Source organism: Xenopus laevis, chromosome 5S, assembly GCF_017654675.1.
Source record: "Xenopus laevis strain J_2021 chromosome 5S, Xenopus_laevis_v10.1, whole genome shotgun sequence".
NCBI classification, from domain to species: domain Eukaryota; kingdom Metazoa; phylum Chordata; class Amphibia; order Anura; family Pipidae; genus Xenopus; species Xenopus laevis.
The window spans coordinates 79,605,266-79,626,493 of record NC_054380.1 but is presented as its reverse complement, the minus strand read 5'-3'; the positions used below and the strand labels follow the sequence as shown (position 1 = coordinate 79,626,493).

The following is a 21,228-nucleotide window of genomic DNA, read 5'->3' as shown; positions in this document are numbered from 1 at the left end:
TTGTCCTGATTATCCAGTTTTGACTCCTGAGTGTTTCCTGACTATTCTGCATTCTGTATCCTGACCCTTGCCTGCCTACGACAACTCTTCCAACTTAACCCCTTGATTGACAACCCGGTTTTGACCCTTGCCTGCCTGACGATTCTGATATCCCCCTGCCTCGACCCAGCCTGTCTGACCATCCTTCTGCCTAATCCTTTTGTACCGTGACCTTCGGCCCAAAAGACTCTGCTAACAGCAGTGCCCCTTTGCCAGCCAGAACATCTCGCCTTGTACCCCTCGTTAAGTCCAGGTGGCATCCAAGTAAGCTGAGGGCTCCTCCCGAAGCCCAAAGGTGGTCACACTACTGGTGAAGCCGAGCCGAGACCAGGGTACTTGGCACTTTTTCTGGTATTGGGTGCCGGCCGTGACACATGTCCCCTGGCAAGCGCCTTTTTTTCAGAGAAAACAACCAATGTTCTCCAACGTGTGCTCCAATGTTTCGGTCCTTATGAATAAAAATCAATAATTTCACAAAGGGAAGTGCTGGTCCAGGGATGATTCATTCTAAATTGAAATTATATGTCTGAGAATTGCACCCTGGAGATTGCCTAGGTAGAGTGCAGAGAAAGACATACAGTGGTGTGAAAAACTATTTGCCCCCTTCCTGATTTCTTATTCTTTTGCATGTTTGTCACACAAAATGTTTCTGATCATCAAACACATTTAACTATTAGTCAAAGATAACACAAGTAAACACAAAATGCAGTTTTTAAATGAGGGTTTTTATTATTTAGGGAGAAAAGAAATCCAAACCTGTGTGAAAAAGTAATTGCCCCCTGAACCTAATAACTGGTTGGGCCACCCTTAGCAGCAATAACTGCAATCAAGCGTTTGCGATAACTTGCAATGAGTCTTTTACAGCGCTCTGGAGGAATTTTGGCCCACTCATCTTTGCAGAATTGTTGTAATTCAGCTTTATTTGAGGGTTTTCTAGCATGAACCACCTTTTTAAGGTCATGCCACAACATCTCAATAGGATTCAGGTCAGGACTTTGACTAGGCCACTCCAAAGTCTTCATTTTGTTTTTCTTCAGCCATTCAGAGGTGGATTTGCTGGTGTGTTTTGGGTCATTGTCCTGCTGCAGCACCCAAGATCGCTTCAGCTTGAGTTGACGAACAGATGGCCGGACATTCTCCTTCAGGATTTTTTGGTAGACAGTAGAATTCATGGTTCCATCTATCACAGCAAGTCTTCCAGGTCCTGAAGCAGCAAAACAACCCCAGACCATCACACTACCACCACCATATTTTACTGTTGGTATGATGTTCTTTTTCTGAAATGCTGTGTTACTTTTACGCCAGATGTAACGGGACGCGCACCTTCCAAAAAGTTCAACTTTTGTCTCGTCGGTCCACAAGGTATTTTCCCAAAAGTCTTGGCAATCATTGAGATGTTTTTTAGCAAAATTGAGACGAGCCTTAATGTTCTTTTTGCTTAAAAGTGGATTGCGCCTTGGAAATCTGCCATGCAGGCCGTTTTTGCCCAGTCTCTTTCTTATGGTGGTATGGTGGAGTCGTGAACACTGACCTTAATTGAGGCAAGTGAGGCCTGCAGTTCTTTAGATGTTGTCCTGGGGTCTTTTGTGGCCTCTCAGATGAGTTGTCTCTGCGCTCTTGGGGTAATTTTGGTCGGCCGGCCACTCCTGGGAAGGTTCACCACTGTTCCATGTTTTTGCCATTTGTGGATAATGGCTCTCACTGTGGTTCGCTGGAGTCCCAAAGCTTTAGAAATGGCTTTATAACCTTTGAAATTGAACTCAGGTGTGATAAACCACAGTTAAGTTATCTTTTAACAAGGGGGGCAATCACTTTTTCACACAGGCCCATGTAGATTTGGAGTTTTTTTCTCCCTTAATAACGTAAACCTTCATTTAAAAACTGCATTTTGTGTTCAATTATGTTATCTTTGACTAATAGTTAATGGTTTTTGATGAGCAGAAACATTTAAGTGTGACAAACATGCAAAAGAATAAGAAATCAGGAAGGGGGCAAATAGTTTTTCACACCACTGTATATATATATATATATATATATATATATATATATATATATATATATATATATATATATATATATATATAGATATATATAGATATATATAGATATATATATATATATATATATAGATATATATATATATATATAGATATATATATATATATATAGATATATATATATATATATATATATATATAGATATATATATATATATAGATATATATATATATATATAGATATATATAGATATATATATATAGATATATATAGATATATATATATATATATATAGATATATATAGATATATATATATATATAGATATATATAGATATATATAGATATATATATATATACCGGAAAGAGAGAGAGAGAATATTGTACCTCCTGTTGTAAACTATGAGGATTTTTAAGTCACAAGGAGTTCTGTTCAAATTTCTTAATGCCTTGGCCATGGCCGGCAATATCCTCTTCTGCTAAAATTCCGGCCAAAATACATGTGTTTATAGAGAACCCCTCTATTTGTTTGCTGCATATGTTCACTGACAATAATTCTACTGAACACAACCTCACAATGGAAATGTCTATGTTTAAACTTTGAATTACATTGGAAAACAACCTATATCACCTTTATGGCCTTGTGGATCAGGCTGACAAGAATTTACAAAAACATTTTTCTATAACTACCTATAATATCTTATCCATTACTCTGGGTATTTAGCATCCCTACAAAGATTGTCTGCAGTCAGAAAGTGTTTCTCTGAAACATATGATATCGGTATATACAGGTATGGGATCTGTTATCAAGAATTAAGGATCCTTTAAGGATTAATTATATCTTAGTTTGGATCAGGTACTGTTTTATTATTACAGAGAAGTTTTTTCTTTAAATCTGGATTAGTTGGATAAAATTAAGTCTTTCCATAATATCAGTTTTCTGGATAACAGGTTTCTGTATAATGGATCTCATTATAGTGAATGCCATTTTGGCTTAAGCAGTTTGATACCACCCTTTATTGCATTTTTTTCTGCATTCAATGCTGATCATTTGTGGCCATGTAATCAAAACAAAGCTCTTGAAATATTGATCCAGTTACTGTAAATGAAGCCCAACCAATCTATATGCTCTGTCTTAACATCAGTGTTGATACTGCATTGCTCTGCACTAATGCTCTATATACTCCAGTATATTCTATACTCCAGTATAAGTCTATTGGTGGACAAATTCACAGATCAAAAGGCTTTTGCCACATAATGTCCTATATCTCCAGTATTAAAAGCTGTCTGTAAATATAACCTAAACCTAAAACTAACAGTAGATGCTGGCCTAAGCACCAGCTGCCACCAAAACCTGTACCCACTCGTACACCCAAATCCAAAATTCAATTACGTTGTTTTCAGCTAGAAATATATATATATAGTTTTCTCTTTTTAAAACAATTCTCAGACTGCATAAGCTCAATAGAAAGAGTAAGGAACAGGCTTTTACTGTGCACTTCGACTGGATAAAAACAGGCCTCTTGACATACAAGACAAACTAAGAGCTACATGTCAAATAGATCTTTTCTGATTTGCTTTCATCTCATCTGGTGATCGAAACATTTTATTCCTCCCACACACTGCTGAATTTCTGACAGCTGCCTCATTAGCTCCTGATGCCATTGTTGGATCAAGTCACTGAAAGCTGTCGCTGTCCATGCAACTTCCGACTTCAGCTTACCATGGTGTGAAATAGGTCTGATTTATAAAACACACCGATGGCGCGAATTAGGAAATATTGGGCCACTTGTGTCAAGTGAATCAGAAATCACATTGGTTCTACTTATTTTGGGAAGTTATAATGAATTAGGCAGACAGTGATATCTGTAATGAATGCAGACTAATTATGAATTAGGAAAAACAGGAAGTAATTGTATGACTTTTTTTGACTGAATTAAACTATTATCAGCAATGATGCTTACTGGAAAAATGGTAAGGCATGGAGACAAAGTGGTGACTTTGATTCCTGAACACTATCTGCACAGAGTATATACAGAGTATATACGCCATGACAAAGCACGAGAGCTTCCTCTGAACCTGCAAATGACACAGCATAGCATATAGGGAGTGAAAGGTAAGCTAGAGGCAAAGAAACAGGCAATTTACAGATTAGATTTGTTATTCAGAATGTAGAATTCACCAATGAAGAAAGAAATTCATAGCATCAGCTCATTAACTTTCATAATTGTAACTGGTATAAACTATTGAAAGCCTGTTACTAACTGCATTGGAGCAAATTTCTTCCTATAGTAAACTAGTAAATTGGGTCTCATCAGAGACATAAATACCAGTCCACATCCAGTACTTGTATTTTTTGTGCTGTTTCTAGTGCTAGATGAGAAAAGTGATGAGAAATACATCTGATGCAATTCCAGATTTTGCCACAGACTTCAGAGGAGTTTTTAGATGAAAAACTAAAATGTGTTTTTTAGATTGAATGTGGCCGATTATTTGTTATTGATCTTACAATGCTGGTAACTCTTGCCGAGGCAGTAGAGCTTTTGTGTTTTGGAAGGTTTGAGAAATCCATCCTGTTGGGTTGTGCGGTCCAAGAGTTTTGCTTTGAGAACACAAGTTACTTATTCTATCTGGATTAAGTTCATTCTGCCTTTTTGCTTTAATAGTGAGACCAGAAAGTATAGTATAAAGAGTACAGTATAGTGGGTATACAGCTCTGGTCCTGGTCAGTAACAATCAGATACAGAATCGCTAATAAGGCTTAATAGATGTGAATAAAATCTGCAACAGAAGGACCAGCTGCAGAAATTTCCAAACCATTTTGTGGTTAATTGTAAATTAACTATTAATCATAAAGCACACCAAGGTTCCAACTCAATCAGCCCCAAATGAAAGGGTTAATAAAAATATCCAACAAAAAAGCTAAAACTTGCCCAAATATAACTGCCAAACTGATGATGGCACTTTTAAATATTTTTGCTTTATCTTTGAACAATATTTAACCACATTCCCCGGTAGGAATTCTATTGTGCAATTGTGAATTTAAAAAAAAAAAAACTTATTGGAAAATATTTCTCGAAGCCGTGAATTGATACATATTGTCATTCTTATCCAGAACCTGCAGGGCACACAGTCATTCTTACTCACTGCTTTAAGGCATAAAAGCTTTAGGATGGGAAAGTACATGTTTGATACTTAAAGGACTACATGCAAAGTTCATACAGTGGTGTGAAAAACTATTTGCCCCCTTCCTGATTTCTTATTCTTTTGCATGTTTGTCACACTTAAATGTTTCTGCTCATCAAAAACCGTTAACTAATAGTCAAAGATAACATAATTGAACACAAAATGCAGTTTTTAAATGAAGGTTTACGTTATTAAGGGAGAGAAATAACTCCAAATCTACATGGGCCTATGTGAAAAAGTGATTGCCCCCCTTGTTAAAAAATAACTTAACCGTGGTTTATCACACTTGAGTTCAATTTCAAAGGTTATAAAGCCATTTCTAAAGCTTTGGGACTCCAGCGAACCACAGTGAGAGCCATTATCCACAAATGGCAAAAACATGGAACAGTGGTGAATCTTCCCAGGAGTGGCCGGCCGACCAAAATTACCACAAGAGCGCAGAGACAACTCATCCGAGAGGCCACAAAAGACCCCAGTACAACATCTAAAGAACTGCAGGCCTCACTTGCCTCAATTAAGGTCAGTGTTCACGACTCCACCATAGAAAGAGACTGGGCAAAAACAGCCTGCATGGCAGATTTCCAAGGCGCAAACCACTTTTAAGCAAAAAGAACATTAAGGCTCGTCTCAATTTTGCTAAAAAAACATCTCAATGATTGCCAAGACTTTTGGGAAAATACCTTGTGGACCGACGAGACAAAAGTTGAACTTTTTGGAAGGTGCGCGTCCCGTTACATCTGGCGTAAAAAGTAACACAGCATTTCAGAAAAAGAACATCGTACCAACAGTAAAATATGGTGGTGGTAGTGTGATGGTCTGGGGTTGTTTTGCTGCTTCAGGACCTGGAAGACTTGCTGTGATAGATGGAACCATGAATTCTACTGTCTACCAAAAAATCCTGAAGGAGAATGTCCGGCCATCTGTTCGTCAACTCAAGCTGAAGCGATCTTGGGTGCTGCAGCAGGACAATGACCCAAAACACACCAGCAAATCCACCTCTGAATGGCTGAAGAAAAAAAAAATGAAGACTTTGGAGTGGCCTAGTCAAAGTCCTGACCTGAATCCTATTGAGATGTTGTGGCATGACCTTAAAAAGGCGGTTCATGCTAGAAAACCCTCAAATAAAGCTGAATTACAACAATTCTGCAAAGATGAGTGGGCCAAAATTCCTCCAGAGCGCTGTAAAAGACTCGTTGCAAGTTATCGCAAATGCTTGATTGCAGTTATTGCTGCTAAGGGTGTCCCAACCAGTTATTAGGTTCAGGGGGCAATTACTTTTTCACACAGGTTTGGATTTCTTTTCTCCCTAAATAATAAAAACCCTCATTTAAAAACTGCATTTTGTGTTTACTTGTGTTATCTTTGACTAATAGTTAAATGTGTTTGATGATCAGAAACATTTTGTGTGACAAACATGCAAAAGAATAAGAAATCAGGAAGGGGGCAAATAGTTTTTCACACCACTGTATTTGTATAGAAGACCTGTATACTAAGAACACATCTGCTTCCAGACACATTTGATTAAATCAAGTAGGTATTCAACTTTTTAATTGAAAATGTCTCCCTTCATTTTTCAGAAGGACAGGAAGAGCCTTTAACCACTGAGGTGTCCTTGAGAGTAGAGGGTTTGCTGGGCTGGGGAGCAATTTAAATACCAGTCTAAACAAAAATCTTTCTGATATTTTACAGCCTAGCAAAATCCAGTTTCACCTTTGGTCAGAATGTAGCAGATACTGAGATATCTTTCTACTTATTTCAGAAAACAACAACAACAAGTCAGTAGTACTAACCCTATTTATTTTCTTATTATCTCCCTTATGATTTTATAACAATATGGACCATATATAATAACATCTTTGTAGTATGGTTTCCCTAATACTTCTAACTCTGCTCTCAAAATCTTTGGTCTCTTACCAAAACATCTTCCATCAGTGAGTGAGGATCAGTCTTCTGTCACTGATGGTTGTTGCCAAACCAAAAGAAACTCACACATGGAAGGTGCCATAATAGCAAGTGTATAAAAAAAACTGTAGTGTTTTCAAAAGCAAAATGAAACACAAAATATAAATGATAAGATGGGTCAGTGTTGGACTGGGACACCAGGGGCCCACCCAAAAACCATAGACCAGGGGTACACCACAAATACTTAGACCAGGGGCCCACTCTCAGTACTATTATTCTTCCTCTCTTCACTCAACATCTATTCTCTTAGTCTCTTTTCTTTACATACTATAACCTATTATTCCATCTTTGCTCTCATAGAAATAGGGAATGGCCATAAAATAAGTCCACCGGGAGTTTTCCTGGTATCCCAGTGGGCCAGTCCGACGCGGAGATGGCTTACATTCATGTTAGAAATTGTACTGCTTCCCTTAAGAATTTGTAGAGAAAAAGAATGACTTGCTGCTTAAAAGAATTTAATCTGAGAAATACATTTTAGGACTTTTTTAAAACCTTAATATAAACATGCATTTCAACAAAGGCTGTATATTCCCAGCATTCCCCTGTTTGTACTGCATCACTTACTTGCTAATTGGTTTTGGCTAATAAGCATAGAAGGAAAAACACCAAAGAAAATTGAAACACCTGATAATTGATAAGCCTTGTAAAGCTGTCATAACAATTGTGAATCAATATAATAAAAGAGTAACTGCATTCTAACAAACACCTGGGATTGCTATAATATATTTCCCTTTCTGGTGGTTTTAAACACATTAGTGGGGCTAATTATGTGGGACGCCTAAACAGTTTGCTGCAAGATTTTATGCAAATGATTTGTAGATCGCACAATGCTTTTCCACCATTAAGTAACTCCGCAATGATTTTAATCACACAGATTCGGTTTCCCAGATTATGAGAACTTGCGCTGTCCCTATCATTTCATTTCCATTTCCAAATGGGTAATTTAGGATCTTCACAGACTGTTTGTGATTCAGAATGGCTTTCATGTAATGTATGAACTTGCTATTTAGATTTAACATTTTAATGGATGTTTGCTATGGCGCATATTTTCTGCAAATCTGTCAGCCAATAGTGAAGAACCCCAAACCGTTGCTGATGCACCTAAATGACAATACAGTAGTAGCAGGGACAAAATCCCCATTCAAAAAACATAAAAGGCTGATGGCGATAGTTTTAACAACTAGCATCTACAGGTATGGGATTTCTTACATGGAAATGCAATATCGAGAAAACCCTAATTTACAGGAAATTGCAAGAATGCAGGGGAGAGAAATTCCTTTCTAATGCTGCAGCAACTGGATTCCGGTTTGAGGAGGTGCTGTGCAGCGCGCACGTAGGTGTCTGGCACAACTGAAGTTGCCCTATCGCCTTTTTAGAGAAGAGAACTTTTTTAATGGTAATTGTATATAAATCACTTGAAATACAAAACATTGTGCATTTGTAGAGGGGTATAGAATACATTTTGTACTTAATATTTTTTTGTGTTACTGGTCCTTTAAGTTATATTCTATTTATGCATCATTCAACCATATGTAATAAACAAGATTGCACTAAGATTGCTCAGGAGCCGTAAACCATAACAACCTATAAGATATTTGATTTTGAACAGGTGACCTGTAAATTCTACTTGCTGATCGAGCTACTGCTCCTGGGCAAACTTAAGGGGGAATGTAATTAAAAATTGCAAGTGATGCTTAAAATAGCATTTTTGCGAATGTTAAGCACTGCTTGCAATATAAAATCATTTGCTGGCAAATATAACATTGCTAAGCAAAGGTTAGCATTAACACCAGCTCTCGAGTTTCAATAAATAATTTTTTGCAAAAATGGCTTTGCAAAATTTTATTACATACACTGGGAATGTTTGCAAAAGCCATTTTTACGAGGAAGTCGTTGAGGTCTGTAATCAGTCAAAAAGGATGCAAACATGGTTGCTAACATTCATGACCAGTGCCTTCAGTTACAAAACCCCCCTGTATTAGCCCATCCTGAACCATCACATCTCACCTTTAGGTTGTAGCCTTTTTGCTAAATTGGGTTTTCATTTTTATATATCTTAAAAATCGGTAGAATGTAAAGGTTTATGTTACTGACTCCTAATGAGGTGAAAAAGAAAGGAACAATGAGTAGAAATGGCCGTTAACTTTTCTAACATAAACATTTGGACTTCTGTAAAAAAAATGCAACTTCCAACCACATTTTTAATGTGCTTTTCTTATCTCTTCTTTTTATCTGTACAAACACCTCCACAAAAATCACTTTCAAACAAATCAGGGTAAACAAGACAGATTGGGAACATATCTACAGTCTGTTCATAATAGGTCTCTTAACAGTAATTAACGCTAATATCATTAGCTTGATAAATAACCTCCTGCAGTTTGTTATGGAAAATAGGTTAACTTGGGCTTCCGTCTAGATTTCGCGTGTCACATTTTGAAAGCAAATCTGTGAAAAGGCATCCAGATGTCTCGTTAGGTGGTCCAGCTCAAGCTCTCCATTTCATTTTGTTCAAGTAATCAGAGAAAAACATGCACAGGGTTACAAAACAGTATTTATTTCTTTCCTTTGTACAACCAGAGATGCCACATGAAAATAAATATTCTCAGCTACAAAACAATTTTATTATGGGGAAACCTCATGTTTTTGAGCTTGCATTGCCCTGCTGGTGTCACACAGAAAAGGTGTTGCAATGCTTTGATAAAGACAATGCAAAACCTAAGCCAATACGTTGCTCCTGTTCTACCCAAAACAATCATTTCCATTGCATATTGATTGTCAGAGTGACCCACATTTACACATTTACAGCATATTTATACTCAGTGTAGCAAGATTTTACAGAAAGTGTCTCCCCGTTTTATGTAAATCCATTTACAATGATTTTGATGCCAAAGGGGGGTTATTAATTAGCGGGGTACTTAGTTGCAAATTGATCATTTTAATTTGTGGTCGCTTGGTGTTCTTGCATTGCAGTTTCTGCTAGCAAAACATATTGGTGCTTTCACAGTTGCTTTTCCTGCTGCCTAATATTAGGACAATCTTCTAGGTATCTTGTTGATATGTTTGCTGGACAGTCAGTGGATTTTTAAACAATGACTAAGGCGGTGGCTAAAAGTTGAGGTGAAAACAAACCATTTCTTCTTCCTTTGGGATTTACATGGTGGCTCAGGAGAGTGAGATATATTTCTTAATTAAAACAATTATTTCTTTGCTTTACTGCTTATGAGAAGAGAAGGTCTCCTTACAGTAGTTTTATAAGCACCACATTCTCCAAAATCTGTTGGTTTCCTTTTGGTTCCCACATATAAAGTAAGTTAATGCCTGCTTTTTAGAATGAAAGTCTTCTTTATTGTCATTTCCAAATGATTCCATCCTGTAATGTCATGTAAGTGCAGGCAGTAATGTGGTACAGCATTAAGAATTAGTTCAAGGCCCTTTCATGTCTTTACCAGACTGAGGAGCAGCAATAGCTTGAAGGCTGCAAGAGGATGGATCACAATATCCTGCTGGGCCAGAAGAGCCAGGCGGTCCAGGTATTCCTGGCGAACCAGCAGGACCAGGTGGGCCTCTCTCTCCATCACGTCCCTCTCGACCATAGCTTGGCTTCCCTGGTTCACCTGTTGAAGAAATGTTCATGGGTTTGTGAAATTTGTGCACTAAATTGATCTTCACACTGTAAATTTAATATTCCAACTATTTTAATGTTTTACATAGGGTGGTAAGGACAGGGATATAGATGTAATTCTTGTTCAACCTGGTAGTCAACCAGTCACTCTGATTTTCACAGAGGAAATAATTTCTTTACATACCTGGAAGACCTGGCAGACCAGGAATTCCCTTTGAACCTCTTCCCGGTAATCCTCTTTCACCTCTTTCTCCTGCATCACCTAAAAAAAGTATAAAGTACTTAGCCTACACAAACATTCTTAAAAAAAAAAGGTTACATATTTATTATTTTGCAAGAAACTCAGTTCATTAGCGGATTATTTTATTATAGTGTTTTACTCAATTATTATTTTTTTTTGTACATTACTGAAGAAAATAATTTTTCGCAAACGGTAAAAGAAGATGTAAAAAATATAAAACGAAGGCTGACTGCACACTAATATTACAGCTATATATGACAGAATCCCTTTCAGAATACAATGGTTCAACAGGGGCCAAATTAATTGATCACTTCATACCTTTTCTTATACAAAACATGACTGTTGCAGTTGTTGGAGAAACAGGTTTAATACATAACTATATAAATGTATTTTTATATTTGCTGTTACTGGCCTTTTCCTAAAGTATATATCGGACTAACTTCATATTTGATTTATTAAATGAATTCTTTATTTGCCCCAAAAATGGTTAGCACCAAAGACAAAAGCAGCAAAGGCATATACAAAGAGAGATTCCCCTCCCTCAAGGGGAATGTGAAGAAAGGTGAGGCTTTATATTAAAAACTATGCTGAAAAAGAAATATATTCTGATTTTCACCATAGTACAGCTTTTGTAAACAGCCTGACAACAAACATTCACCCTTGAGTGATGCTTTCCACCAGTTAAAGTGTGATAATAATGATGTATGAATGTGTAATACTGCTGTTTCCGCTGAATGAACTGTAACTGGCTTTCATTTGAATAGCAGGATTTGTGAGATTTCACTGGGTAAAAACCATTAAAGCTGCATTTTCAAAAAAACACTTTCAAATAAATATTTCCCTAGACATAGAAAAGGTGCATAAACACTAAACTTCTGAAAATAAATAACTGTATTTCCACGTACATACCTGATTCCACAGATTGAAAGGAAACCAGGAATGTTTGTCTGTGCTGCAGAGACCAGTTCCCTATCCCACTTAGGCTCAGGGAGTGATCCAACCTTGTTCCATTGTGAGGTGATGGTTTTGGGACTTCCTTTAAGTGAAGTGTGCACCACCCACTATCTAAAGCAGAGGAACTTCAGGTCCTGGAATCCATCACTTCACAATGGAACAAAGTGAAGGAGAGAATTACACTGTGACCCTTAGGGGAGAGGAAATGGTATCATGGATTCCTTTCAATCTGTGGAATCAGAAATGCCTGGGTAAAACAAAACAATGAATTTTAATTCATTTTTTTGAAGTTTCGAGAGTGCTGTTTATACACCTTTTCTTAAGCCTAACCGAATGAGCTGTTGTCAAAAAGACTATATTTTCCCTTAGACATGACACAAACATATTTACATACCATCTTACTATCTTTATGTTTTAGCAACTTTGTTTATACAAATGGCAGGTCTGTTTTTAGTGTAGCTATAGGTGACATTGTGTTAATAATAACAAACTTACCTTTTGGACCTTTAAGACCAATCTCACCAGAAGGTCCTTTAAGCCCTGGTAGTCCTCTAAGGCCAGAATGCCCAGGTACGCCATTATCTCCTGGTTGCCCTGGAGGTCCAGGTGGACCTGGTCGCCCAGGAAGTCCTGCAGCCCCAGATTCAGGCCGACGCAGACTGGCTGCCAACTGGGCCAATTGTTCTACAGGAATAAAATAAATTACAAATTATTTTAGAAGGCTTAACCTTATTATCAATACAGTTCTAATAAAGAACATTTCTAGAAGAACTTATGTAACTGTTTTAAAAAGTATCCAAATGATATCCAGCAATAATTTTATTCACTTGACAGATAATTTATATACTTTTTTTTTACAATCCTCTTCAAGTCTTACTTAAAAAAGCCTTGTGCTATCTGAAATACAAATGCTTGTTATATGATATAATATATATATATATATTTATATTAATGTGTGACATGAGTCTGCATAATGCAGATTTTGAAGTGATGAAATGATGGGCGTTTCCTTACCTTGAAGAACCCTCATGCAGACTTGCTTAATGTGTGGATCAGTTGGCTCTCTACCCTGAAATAAGAAAGATGTACTTATTGTTTACTGTTAAATAAAATTATATGTATATATATATATATATATATATATATATATATATATATATATATAATATATAGACAAAATGCAGGGATTGACAGCACTCCAATGAAATACATCAAGTCAATAATTCAAACGAAAGTGGAGATTTATTGGTGATCCAACGTTTCGGCTCCGCACAGGAGCCTTTGTCAGGGAAAGAAGGCTCTTTTCTTTCCCTGACGAAGGCTCCTGTGCGGAGCCTTTTTTCTAAGTTGATTTTGACCTTAGGGTAGGCCGAAACATTAGTCTCTGTTATTTTATGAATACATTTTGTTTATATTTTTAAGACCTGAGAGTGCTGATCTATATATATATATATATATATATATATATATATATATATATATATATATATATATATATATATATATATATATATATATACATACATATATATATATACATACACACACATATATATTGTAGTTATGCAAATGAACATCTAGGGGCAGTTACTTACAGAAGGTCCTTGGCTTCCAGGTAATCCAGGTGCACCTTGCTCCCCCTGCATACCCCGAGGACCAGGTGATCCCTGGGAACCTTCTACTCCAGGCAGTCCACGGCTTCCTTCTGGGCCACGATTACCTGACTCCCCTGGGCTTCCAGACTGATCAAAAAGAATCAATTTGTATTAGCTAATTTCCATGTGATGAACACACTATTTCTGGAGTTTTTACTACACCTGGTTCCTGCCATGATATGTTATCTTTGTTCTCATTTCATTAATAATAAAATTTGTCTTTTACTCACTACTTTTCTTCAAAATGGCTTAATTGAGAATTCAGTTACAATATATCTGTGTATTACATACAGGTGCCTAAAACTGAATATGTGTCCTTAAGTATATTGAACATTCCACATTTGAAGACTACTTACTCATCATGGATTATAACATGTGAATCACAACAGGCTTCTGCAAATACAATCTAAATTACTAATTACTGCATTCAAATGGAAATTTTAAGCTCCCTCTAGATTGCATTGGGATTGTAAACAGTTCAAACTATAATTAAAGCTAAAATCTCTACTTCTTAGAACTCTTTTCACATTAACATTACAATCAAGTCATCAAGATTTTGATAAATAACCCCCGGAACAGTCCAAAAAAATTAGGTTTTCGAGGTATTTGTTTATTTTTTCAGCGCTTTTTTCGTTCATACATTTTATAATTGGAACTTTTAATAATTTCAATGACGGTCGTGGTTTTAGAGTTTGTGAGTTTAGCTGTGGTTTCCAAAAAATCCAAAACCCCTAAAACCCAAAATAAGCCTCCATGAGTATCAAAAGTGATTCTGTAGGCAAGTTTATGTTTTGCAAACTACAAATAAGGGAAAAAATGCTATAATACTGATAACTTATTGGCTGATTTTATATTGTTTGTTCATTTATGAAGAAAGGTATGTTTATTAGCCTGTGTGTGAAAAGCTATTTGGTCAGACAGTTGTTTGAATGCACCAAAGTTAGCAAGCAAATAAGGACAAACAAATGGGCCTCTGTTAGCAAACTGCCAATTTGTTTTTGTTCATCCAGTTAGGGCCCTGTGTCAATTTACAGTTTGCAGTGAACACATGAAAGTCCATTTATCAACAATCCAAAACAAGAAAACCTAAAAATGAATTTTTCAGAAAATTACTATAGAAAAACATTACAAAAACTCTAAAAGTCCGAATTGATTAAAAATGATCCAATATGATCAGCACAGCTTCCACTGACTTCTATAGGACCTTGATTTTTAGAGAAACTAATTTGTAGAGATGAAAAAACAGACATTCGAATATTAGTAAATAGGAACCATAATGTTTTAAAGTTGTTAATTATACTTACAGCTCCTTTTGCACCAGACTTTCCAACATCACCCTAAATAAAAAACATTTTTTCACATTTTATATTCTAATAGACAAGCTAGAAATTAGATTACAATATGGACATACGAGGCACTTGAAAGTGTAATATTTAGTAATTTTGATTCAAAAATTCTGAAACCGTAGCAAATGCTTGTATTTGTATGGCTGACCATATTTTTATTTGCTTCTGTTGGCAATTAGAAAAACTGGGTGTGAATCTGAATTGGTCTCTTTGTTGTCATGTCATGATTAATAATGAATCATACAGTATGAACAAAAACAACTAGAAAACAAAATAGGTGCCTTAAAGTTTTGGAATTTTATGGTCTTATAAGCATTCTGGATAAATACTGCTCCTTGTGGGGGCAAAGTTGGTGTCCAGGGACCTGATCTGTATGCTGTATTTATTTGTTGTACTTGCCTTAGAAATAACAACAGAGCTGGGCCACAAAATGGAACATATACAGTGCATGTCCTGTAAATTGTACTTTAGTGCATTGATTCCCAAGCAACATTAAAAAATAATGAGCTGTTTAAGTATATGTATTTTTTGATACTCTAAAGAGCATCTACCACTCTTGGGGTTTGAGTAGTTATTATGTTCAAAGGATTATGGAGATAGCTAACATAATGTTTTTCCTTTTACATTTGACATAATCTACATCCCATTCAACTGTAATTCATTATTTTAAGCCTTCACATGTAATAACAGGCTCAACGTCTGTTCAAGTGCAGTAACAATAGCAACCAATAAAATGTTTGATTGAAAGGATGGCCACTAAATACTACCAGTTTATATGAGTGTATGGAGGGGTCAATGTGTGTATGCATGGATGTATGGATGCTGAGTTTAATTGGAAAGGGGTTGAACTTGACGGATTTTGGTCTTTTTTCACCCCAACTTAGGTAACTATGTAATTATATTCTTCAACAGGAATTGAAAAATATGATTTGTGATGTTTTTTTAACGTGGCTGTGAACCCAAAATTGCTAACCAAAAAACAGCATTGTTAGAAGAGTTCTGGTTGTGATTTTGTACAGCTACTTTTGATAAGTCTTCTAGATGGACGCCACTCTGCCACAAATGTCAAAAGATAAAAATAGGTAAAGAAATATCTCACCAGCTCTCCCTTTTCTCCTGAAAACCCTTCTTCTCCAGCACCACCCTGCATTAAATAATAGATGTCAGAAAACAAAATATACTGCGCATAGCATTAAAATGAAGACAAGTGCTGCAATAACACTTCTCAGACTGAAGATTGAATATTATTAGTATAAAGTTCGAATCTAAAACTTCTTATATGATTTTCTTATTAGTAAAAAAAAAAAAAGGATGTCAGGATGCTTAGCTAAAATAGCACAATAGAATTGCAATATACAGGAGCACTTAAAAAGCTCCTATAGCAATATAAAACAAAAGGGCTGATGAACCTATGTTATCTTTTACCAGTGGTAATGACTCACTAAAGATACTTGTATGACTATAAGAACCAGTAGCTAATTTTATTAATTTGGAAATAGCCCATAAAAGAGTACTGTATTCACTCTTTGTCAGGCATATTCCAAATGAGAACGGTGTTAGAGTTTAATGCTGTGCACAGAATTCTATCAGACACAAGAAAAAACCTTAAAGTAACCGATGAAATGTTATTTCCTTAAATCAATGTACCAATCTTTCCTGAGAATCAGCAAAAGAGCGAGGAGATCCTTCAGAATTCCGCAATTTAAGGTTTAGTAAATCTACCATATATTTTTTAAACATTTTATTATGAACATATGAAAACATTCCTCACCTGCTCACCTTTAGGTCCAGTCTCACCAACTGTACCCTATAGTAGTTAAAACAAACAAGACAAATTCAGTTGTATTTCAATAGGGTATAGCGCATCATGGCTGCCAACTGCTTCCCTCTGTTATACACAAGAAATATTTGCTTTATGGCCATAGACTACATTAAAATTTGCACAAAAAAATTTAAAAATACATGTTTACTGGCATAATACAGGGAACATTTAAATTAAATTAATTTTAAGTATAATGTGCAAAAATTATCCACTGAGGCAAATGGTTCAAAGTTCATCCATTGTTGGTGTTTTTTTTAATTGTCTGAGCCAACTGGTTGGATTTCATTGGGACAGGTAAGAGACTTTGTTAGTAAAACTACTCAAACTCCACACAAAGGTCAAATTTTAGAGTAATGTGAATTTTTTTAAATTCTAATAAATTCTATTTGATTCACAATGAAATGCTATGCCAAGCAGTATAGATCTATTTATTTTCTACACTGCTAGTTCTGGCTCTTGAAACATGAAGCATGAAAGTTATTATGGCCTATTGGCTGGAGGAGTGCTGGCTTCTGCTAGATTGTGGCAAGTATTGGAACCCAGCAGTGCAGAAAGGAGCAGAACAATTATGCTTTCTGGTGCAATTACAAAAACTGTACAACCATGGATTCATATATATTGAGAAGTTGTACAGAATGATATTCTCTCTCCTTATGTAAACAATTGGTACAAGATCCGCTTTAGAAGTATCAAAATCAATTCTATGCCAGTTCTGTGGGCATGGCTTAACAGACCCAATTTAAAGCCTATGGAATGTTCAGAATGCTAGCTGTTATTAGCTGTTATCTATGTGTTATTTTTATTAAAATAAATATAACAAGATTATTATACTATTATACAAAAAGTGGCAAATCCGTCAATTGGAACATTCATATTTAAAAGTGAAGTTAAATTAAAATATTTAAATATTAACAAGTGTTAATCTCTAAAGCGAACAATTTTGGACCTAAAATAAAGCTTCTCAGTTATGAAATGGAATGCCTATGTTTCAACCAGAAATAAAATTGCTCTGCTAGAAGGCCTTAAAAGGATTCCTTTGTTTTTGTTGTGCCGAGAATGTGTCTCAGAACCATTAAGGTTGCATACTTTTTATAAAAATAACGAATGTTTGTTGCCACTGTCAGTCTGTATAACAAATCATTTACGTATCTGTGCTTTCTTCCTAGCTAGCAATCAGTTTCTTCGTTAATGTATCCATCAAGTATATGTCAACTGAACGAATAACTGTTTTTCCTGCTTCTTTTGTATATGGTCTAGCTTTATCTTTGTGTTATCTATTATCTTTCTATCTAACTAGCCATTTTTTTATCTAATTTATCTGCCAATGATGTTTGTACTGATTATCCCTCTTTCTGTCTCTTTATTCCCTGTGTATACTATTTATCATACATCAACAACTGTCTGTCAATCTATCATTTCCATTTTCTATGTCTCTTTCTATATATATGTTTCTCAATTTATATTCGCCTTTATGATTTCATTTTTTGTCTGTCATCTACAGTTCATTCCTCATGGGGGTGTATGTGTAACTAATACCACTTTTGCTTTGCTGTGAGGCCATTCTGCTTCACATTTTTAATTTAAACAGCAGCAAATGCCATGACATGGCAGTAGAAATTTGAGGCAGAGGCTGTAGGAAGTGTGTAAGAGGCATGGTAAAAAAGCAAGAGAGAACATTGGGAACAGTAGCCCATGAGAGGGTAGTTACTGAGAACTGATGCTGGTGCTTATACTGTATAAATAGGAAAATAAAAGAGAACTGGGGGGTTTTGAAAACAGACATATTTGCACATAGGACAGTAAGGAAAAAGCAGTACAGCTCACGGCACATTGACGTTGCAAATAGTATAGTCCATGTAGATAAAAGAGTAATTGGCACATGGGACAATAGCAATGAGGAGAAGATAGTAAGATAATATAATGGCTTATTGCCAAAGAAATGAAACAATGTGAAACATTGGCCTATACAGGTGGGTAGAAAGAAGATGCAGTTTACATATGGGTTCTGGAAGATGGTTACAAAGGCAAAGATCGGCACTGAAAGCTAGAAGACAATTTTATCTCAAACAATGTGATAACATGGGAAATATACAAAGAGGTGAAAGGAGAAGGGAATGCTCCCTTAGAAACGCAGCTGAGCTGACAACAGGATGATAGACTGAAGGTACAAAGGAAGGAAAAAGGAGAAAATAAAACACACTCTGAAAAAGTCCTTGGTTAAAAGAAGCGTACTGAAGTTAAAAGGATAAGCAACAGCAAGAGAAAAAGTAGAGGATGGGGAAATAGGACTAGTTCAGGGAAAAAAAAATAATGGAGGCACAGGCTGATAGGAAATATAGTTGTTAAAATGGCAAACCAAATCTTTTTTTTTTATTGGTTATCTACCTCTTTGTAAATTCATTTAATGGTGGGGAGATTTTCTTTGGATGCCAGAACTGCAAGGGCTGGCACTGATTTTTAAAGACAGGGTTAAAAACATGGTGCTTTCATTAATAATATTCTACTACTTGCTAGTAGTAGCTGACTTTTTGTAACTCTTTGATTTATTTTTTTTATTTCCTCTAAATACACTTTTCCTATTGTTCCCTAAAGCAATACATTTGCAAGTTTTTTAGGCTGTAGCCAATACATACAATTAGTAAACATTTTTATGTGCAGCCATTAAGCAAGCTACTGTATCTGATTCTGACATGAATCACTTTAGCCAGACGAGTGTGGGAATTTTTTGGCTGTCTCTCTGTGGAGATTACTAATGAAATTTAAAGTAATGAATTTGGCCTTTTCTGCAGTAAAGACGTTTTTTCCAAGTGTTCCCCAAAGACAAAATATCATAATGTTACATAAACAACACAATTTGTGATCACTTACCCTGTCACCTTTGAGTCCCGGAAGTCCAGGAGGACCAGGCAGGCCAATAAACCCAGGATCTCCTTGAGGACCCTTAAAATGAACAGGCATAATGGCTTTCAACACTAAACATATATATGTGTGTGTGGCTGCATCCTCAAAGCACTAGATTCACTATGCTGGGTTACAGATTGTGTTATTATTAAAAGAACCAAATTTCATCAAACAACACTGCCTGCCATTTATTCCTCACTTCCTTTGCGAGTTACAATCCCCAAGGTTTACATTCCTTTTGAACAGTGCGTTCTTTCAGGCAGTCCCTTGTACATGCTCTTGCCTGCTTCTGTGTAAATAGTGCCTCCACAGCACTGAAAGAGGTTATTCATAGCGGTGCTCATTACTTCCAGACACAGCACATCTTTCTCATTGCCACTACAGGCTTTGCATTAACTGAATATTTTGTGCAGCCACTGCAACTGATCTTTCCAGTTCAATTAATATTATTTTCCCCCTATGTTCTTTGTATACTGTGTATATTGAGAAGTAGTTGAACAAACACTCTCATTAGTTAATATCCACTTTATTCTTTTTAGATTCAGAACTAATATATCTCTTCACTAAGCATTGCATTATGTAGCAGATATATTAAAGGGGAACTCCACAGCTGATTAACAGTTTTATGAAAAAGCAGGCAAGGGACTTGTTGGAGCAGGCAGAAAGATGGCCTCTGCTACATTTTTCAAAAGTCAGAACCATCAATGCAAAAATGGACAAAAACCCCCACTGCTTTCAGTTCAATTACACTTACAAATAAGTTGTAAACCTTTCAATTGTTTTTGTTAATGTATATTGGGATTTCAATTAACGTTCCATTTTCTTTCATTACAAAAAAGCTGTTGGTGGAGTTCCCCTGTAATAATTTAGCTGTTCTTTTTCATTAGGAATCTCCTATTTATAAATATTTGTGTGCCTCTTAATGGTCGACTGTAGACGTCACCAACAGTGGCCAACTATTTGTTAACTTACCATATTTTGGTACTGATTATCATTATTACAAATAATGAAAAAAATTGTATTATTAATACTAGAGGGCAGTATTCCAGGTCTCTGCCTTGTCTCACCAATCTTTATTTTACACACCTTTTAGTTCATTAGGTACTTTATTACCATGACATTTAACAATCAATTGTTACAGGATAAGCCCCATGTTCAGTCTAACCCTAGAAAAATTGACACTCTCCGTCTGTCACCACTTCACATAGTAATCTATGGCAAACATAGTGTATGAGGGACATGTAGTGGCAGCTTTCTAAAGGATTTCTGAGAAGAATTGCATTTGTCACATCTACATGTGCTTCAGACAAAAAGTTTCCCAAAGTTAGTAAGCAGTGAAGGGGGAGTGAAACTTTTTGACTGCTGCTGATGGCAGAAGGTGTGTAACCATCCCATGTGTCTATATCAAAACAGCTGGAGTTAACATCTCATATAAATCAGAACTGCACGGATTAAATGAAAACAGCATAGATGAAAACACACAAATGATTATTTTAATCAACA

The 21,228-nt window shown here is 36.0% G+C and overlaps 1 protein-coding gene across 7 annotated transcripts in view; it reads right to left on the bottom strand.

Moving 5' to 3' along the window:
• Positions 1–9,717: 9,717 nt before the first annotated feature.
• Positions 9,718–21,228, bottom strand: part of col9a1-b (collagen, type IX, alpha 1) — an 83,346-nt gene continuing 71,835 nt past the window's right edge. For all 7 annotated transcript variants that reach the window (XM_041564694.1, XM_041564695.1, XM_041564700.1 and 4 more), the window contains 9 exons: positions 19,693–19,764; positions 16,774–16,809; positions 16,102–16,146; positions 14,961–14,993; positions 13,597–13,743; positions 13,016–13,070; positions 12,497–12,685; positions 10,991–11,068; positions 9,718–10,798 (listed from right to left, as the gene is read on the bottom strand). In XM_041564694.1, coding sequence (XP_041420628.1) covers positions 10,608–10,798; positions 10,991–11,068; positions 12,497–12,685; positions 13,016–13,070; positions 13,597–13,743; positions 14,961–14,993; positions 16,102–16,146; positions 16,774–16,809; positions 19,693–19,764 — 846 coding nt within the window. In that variant the 3' untranslated portion in view covers positions 9,718–10,607. The remainder of the gene's footprint in view (positions 10,799–10,990; positions 11,069–12,496; positions 12,686–13,015; positions 13,071–13,596; positions 13,744–14,960; positions 14,994–16,101; positions 16,147–16,773; positions 16,810–19,692; positions 19,765–21,228) is intronic.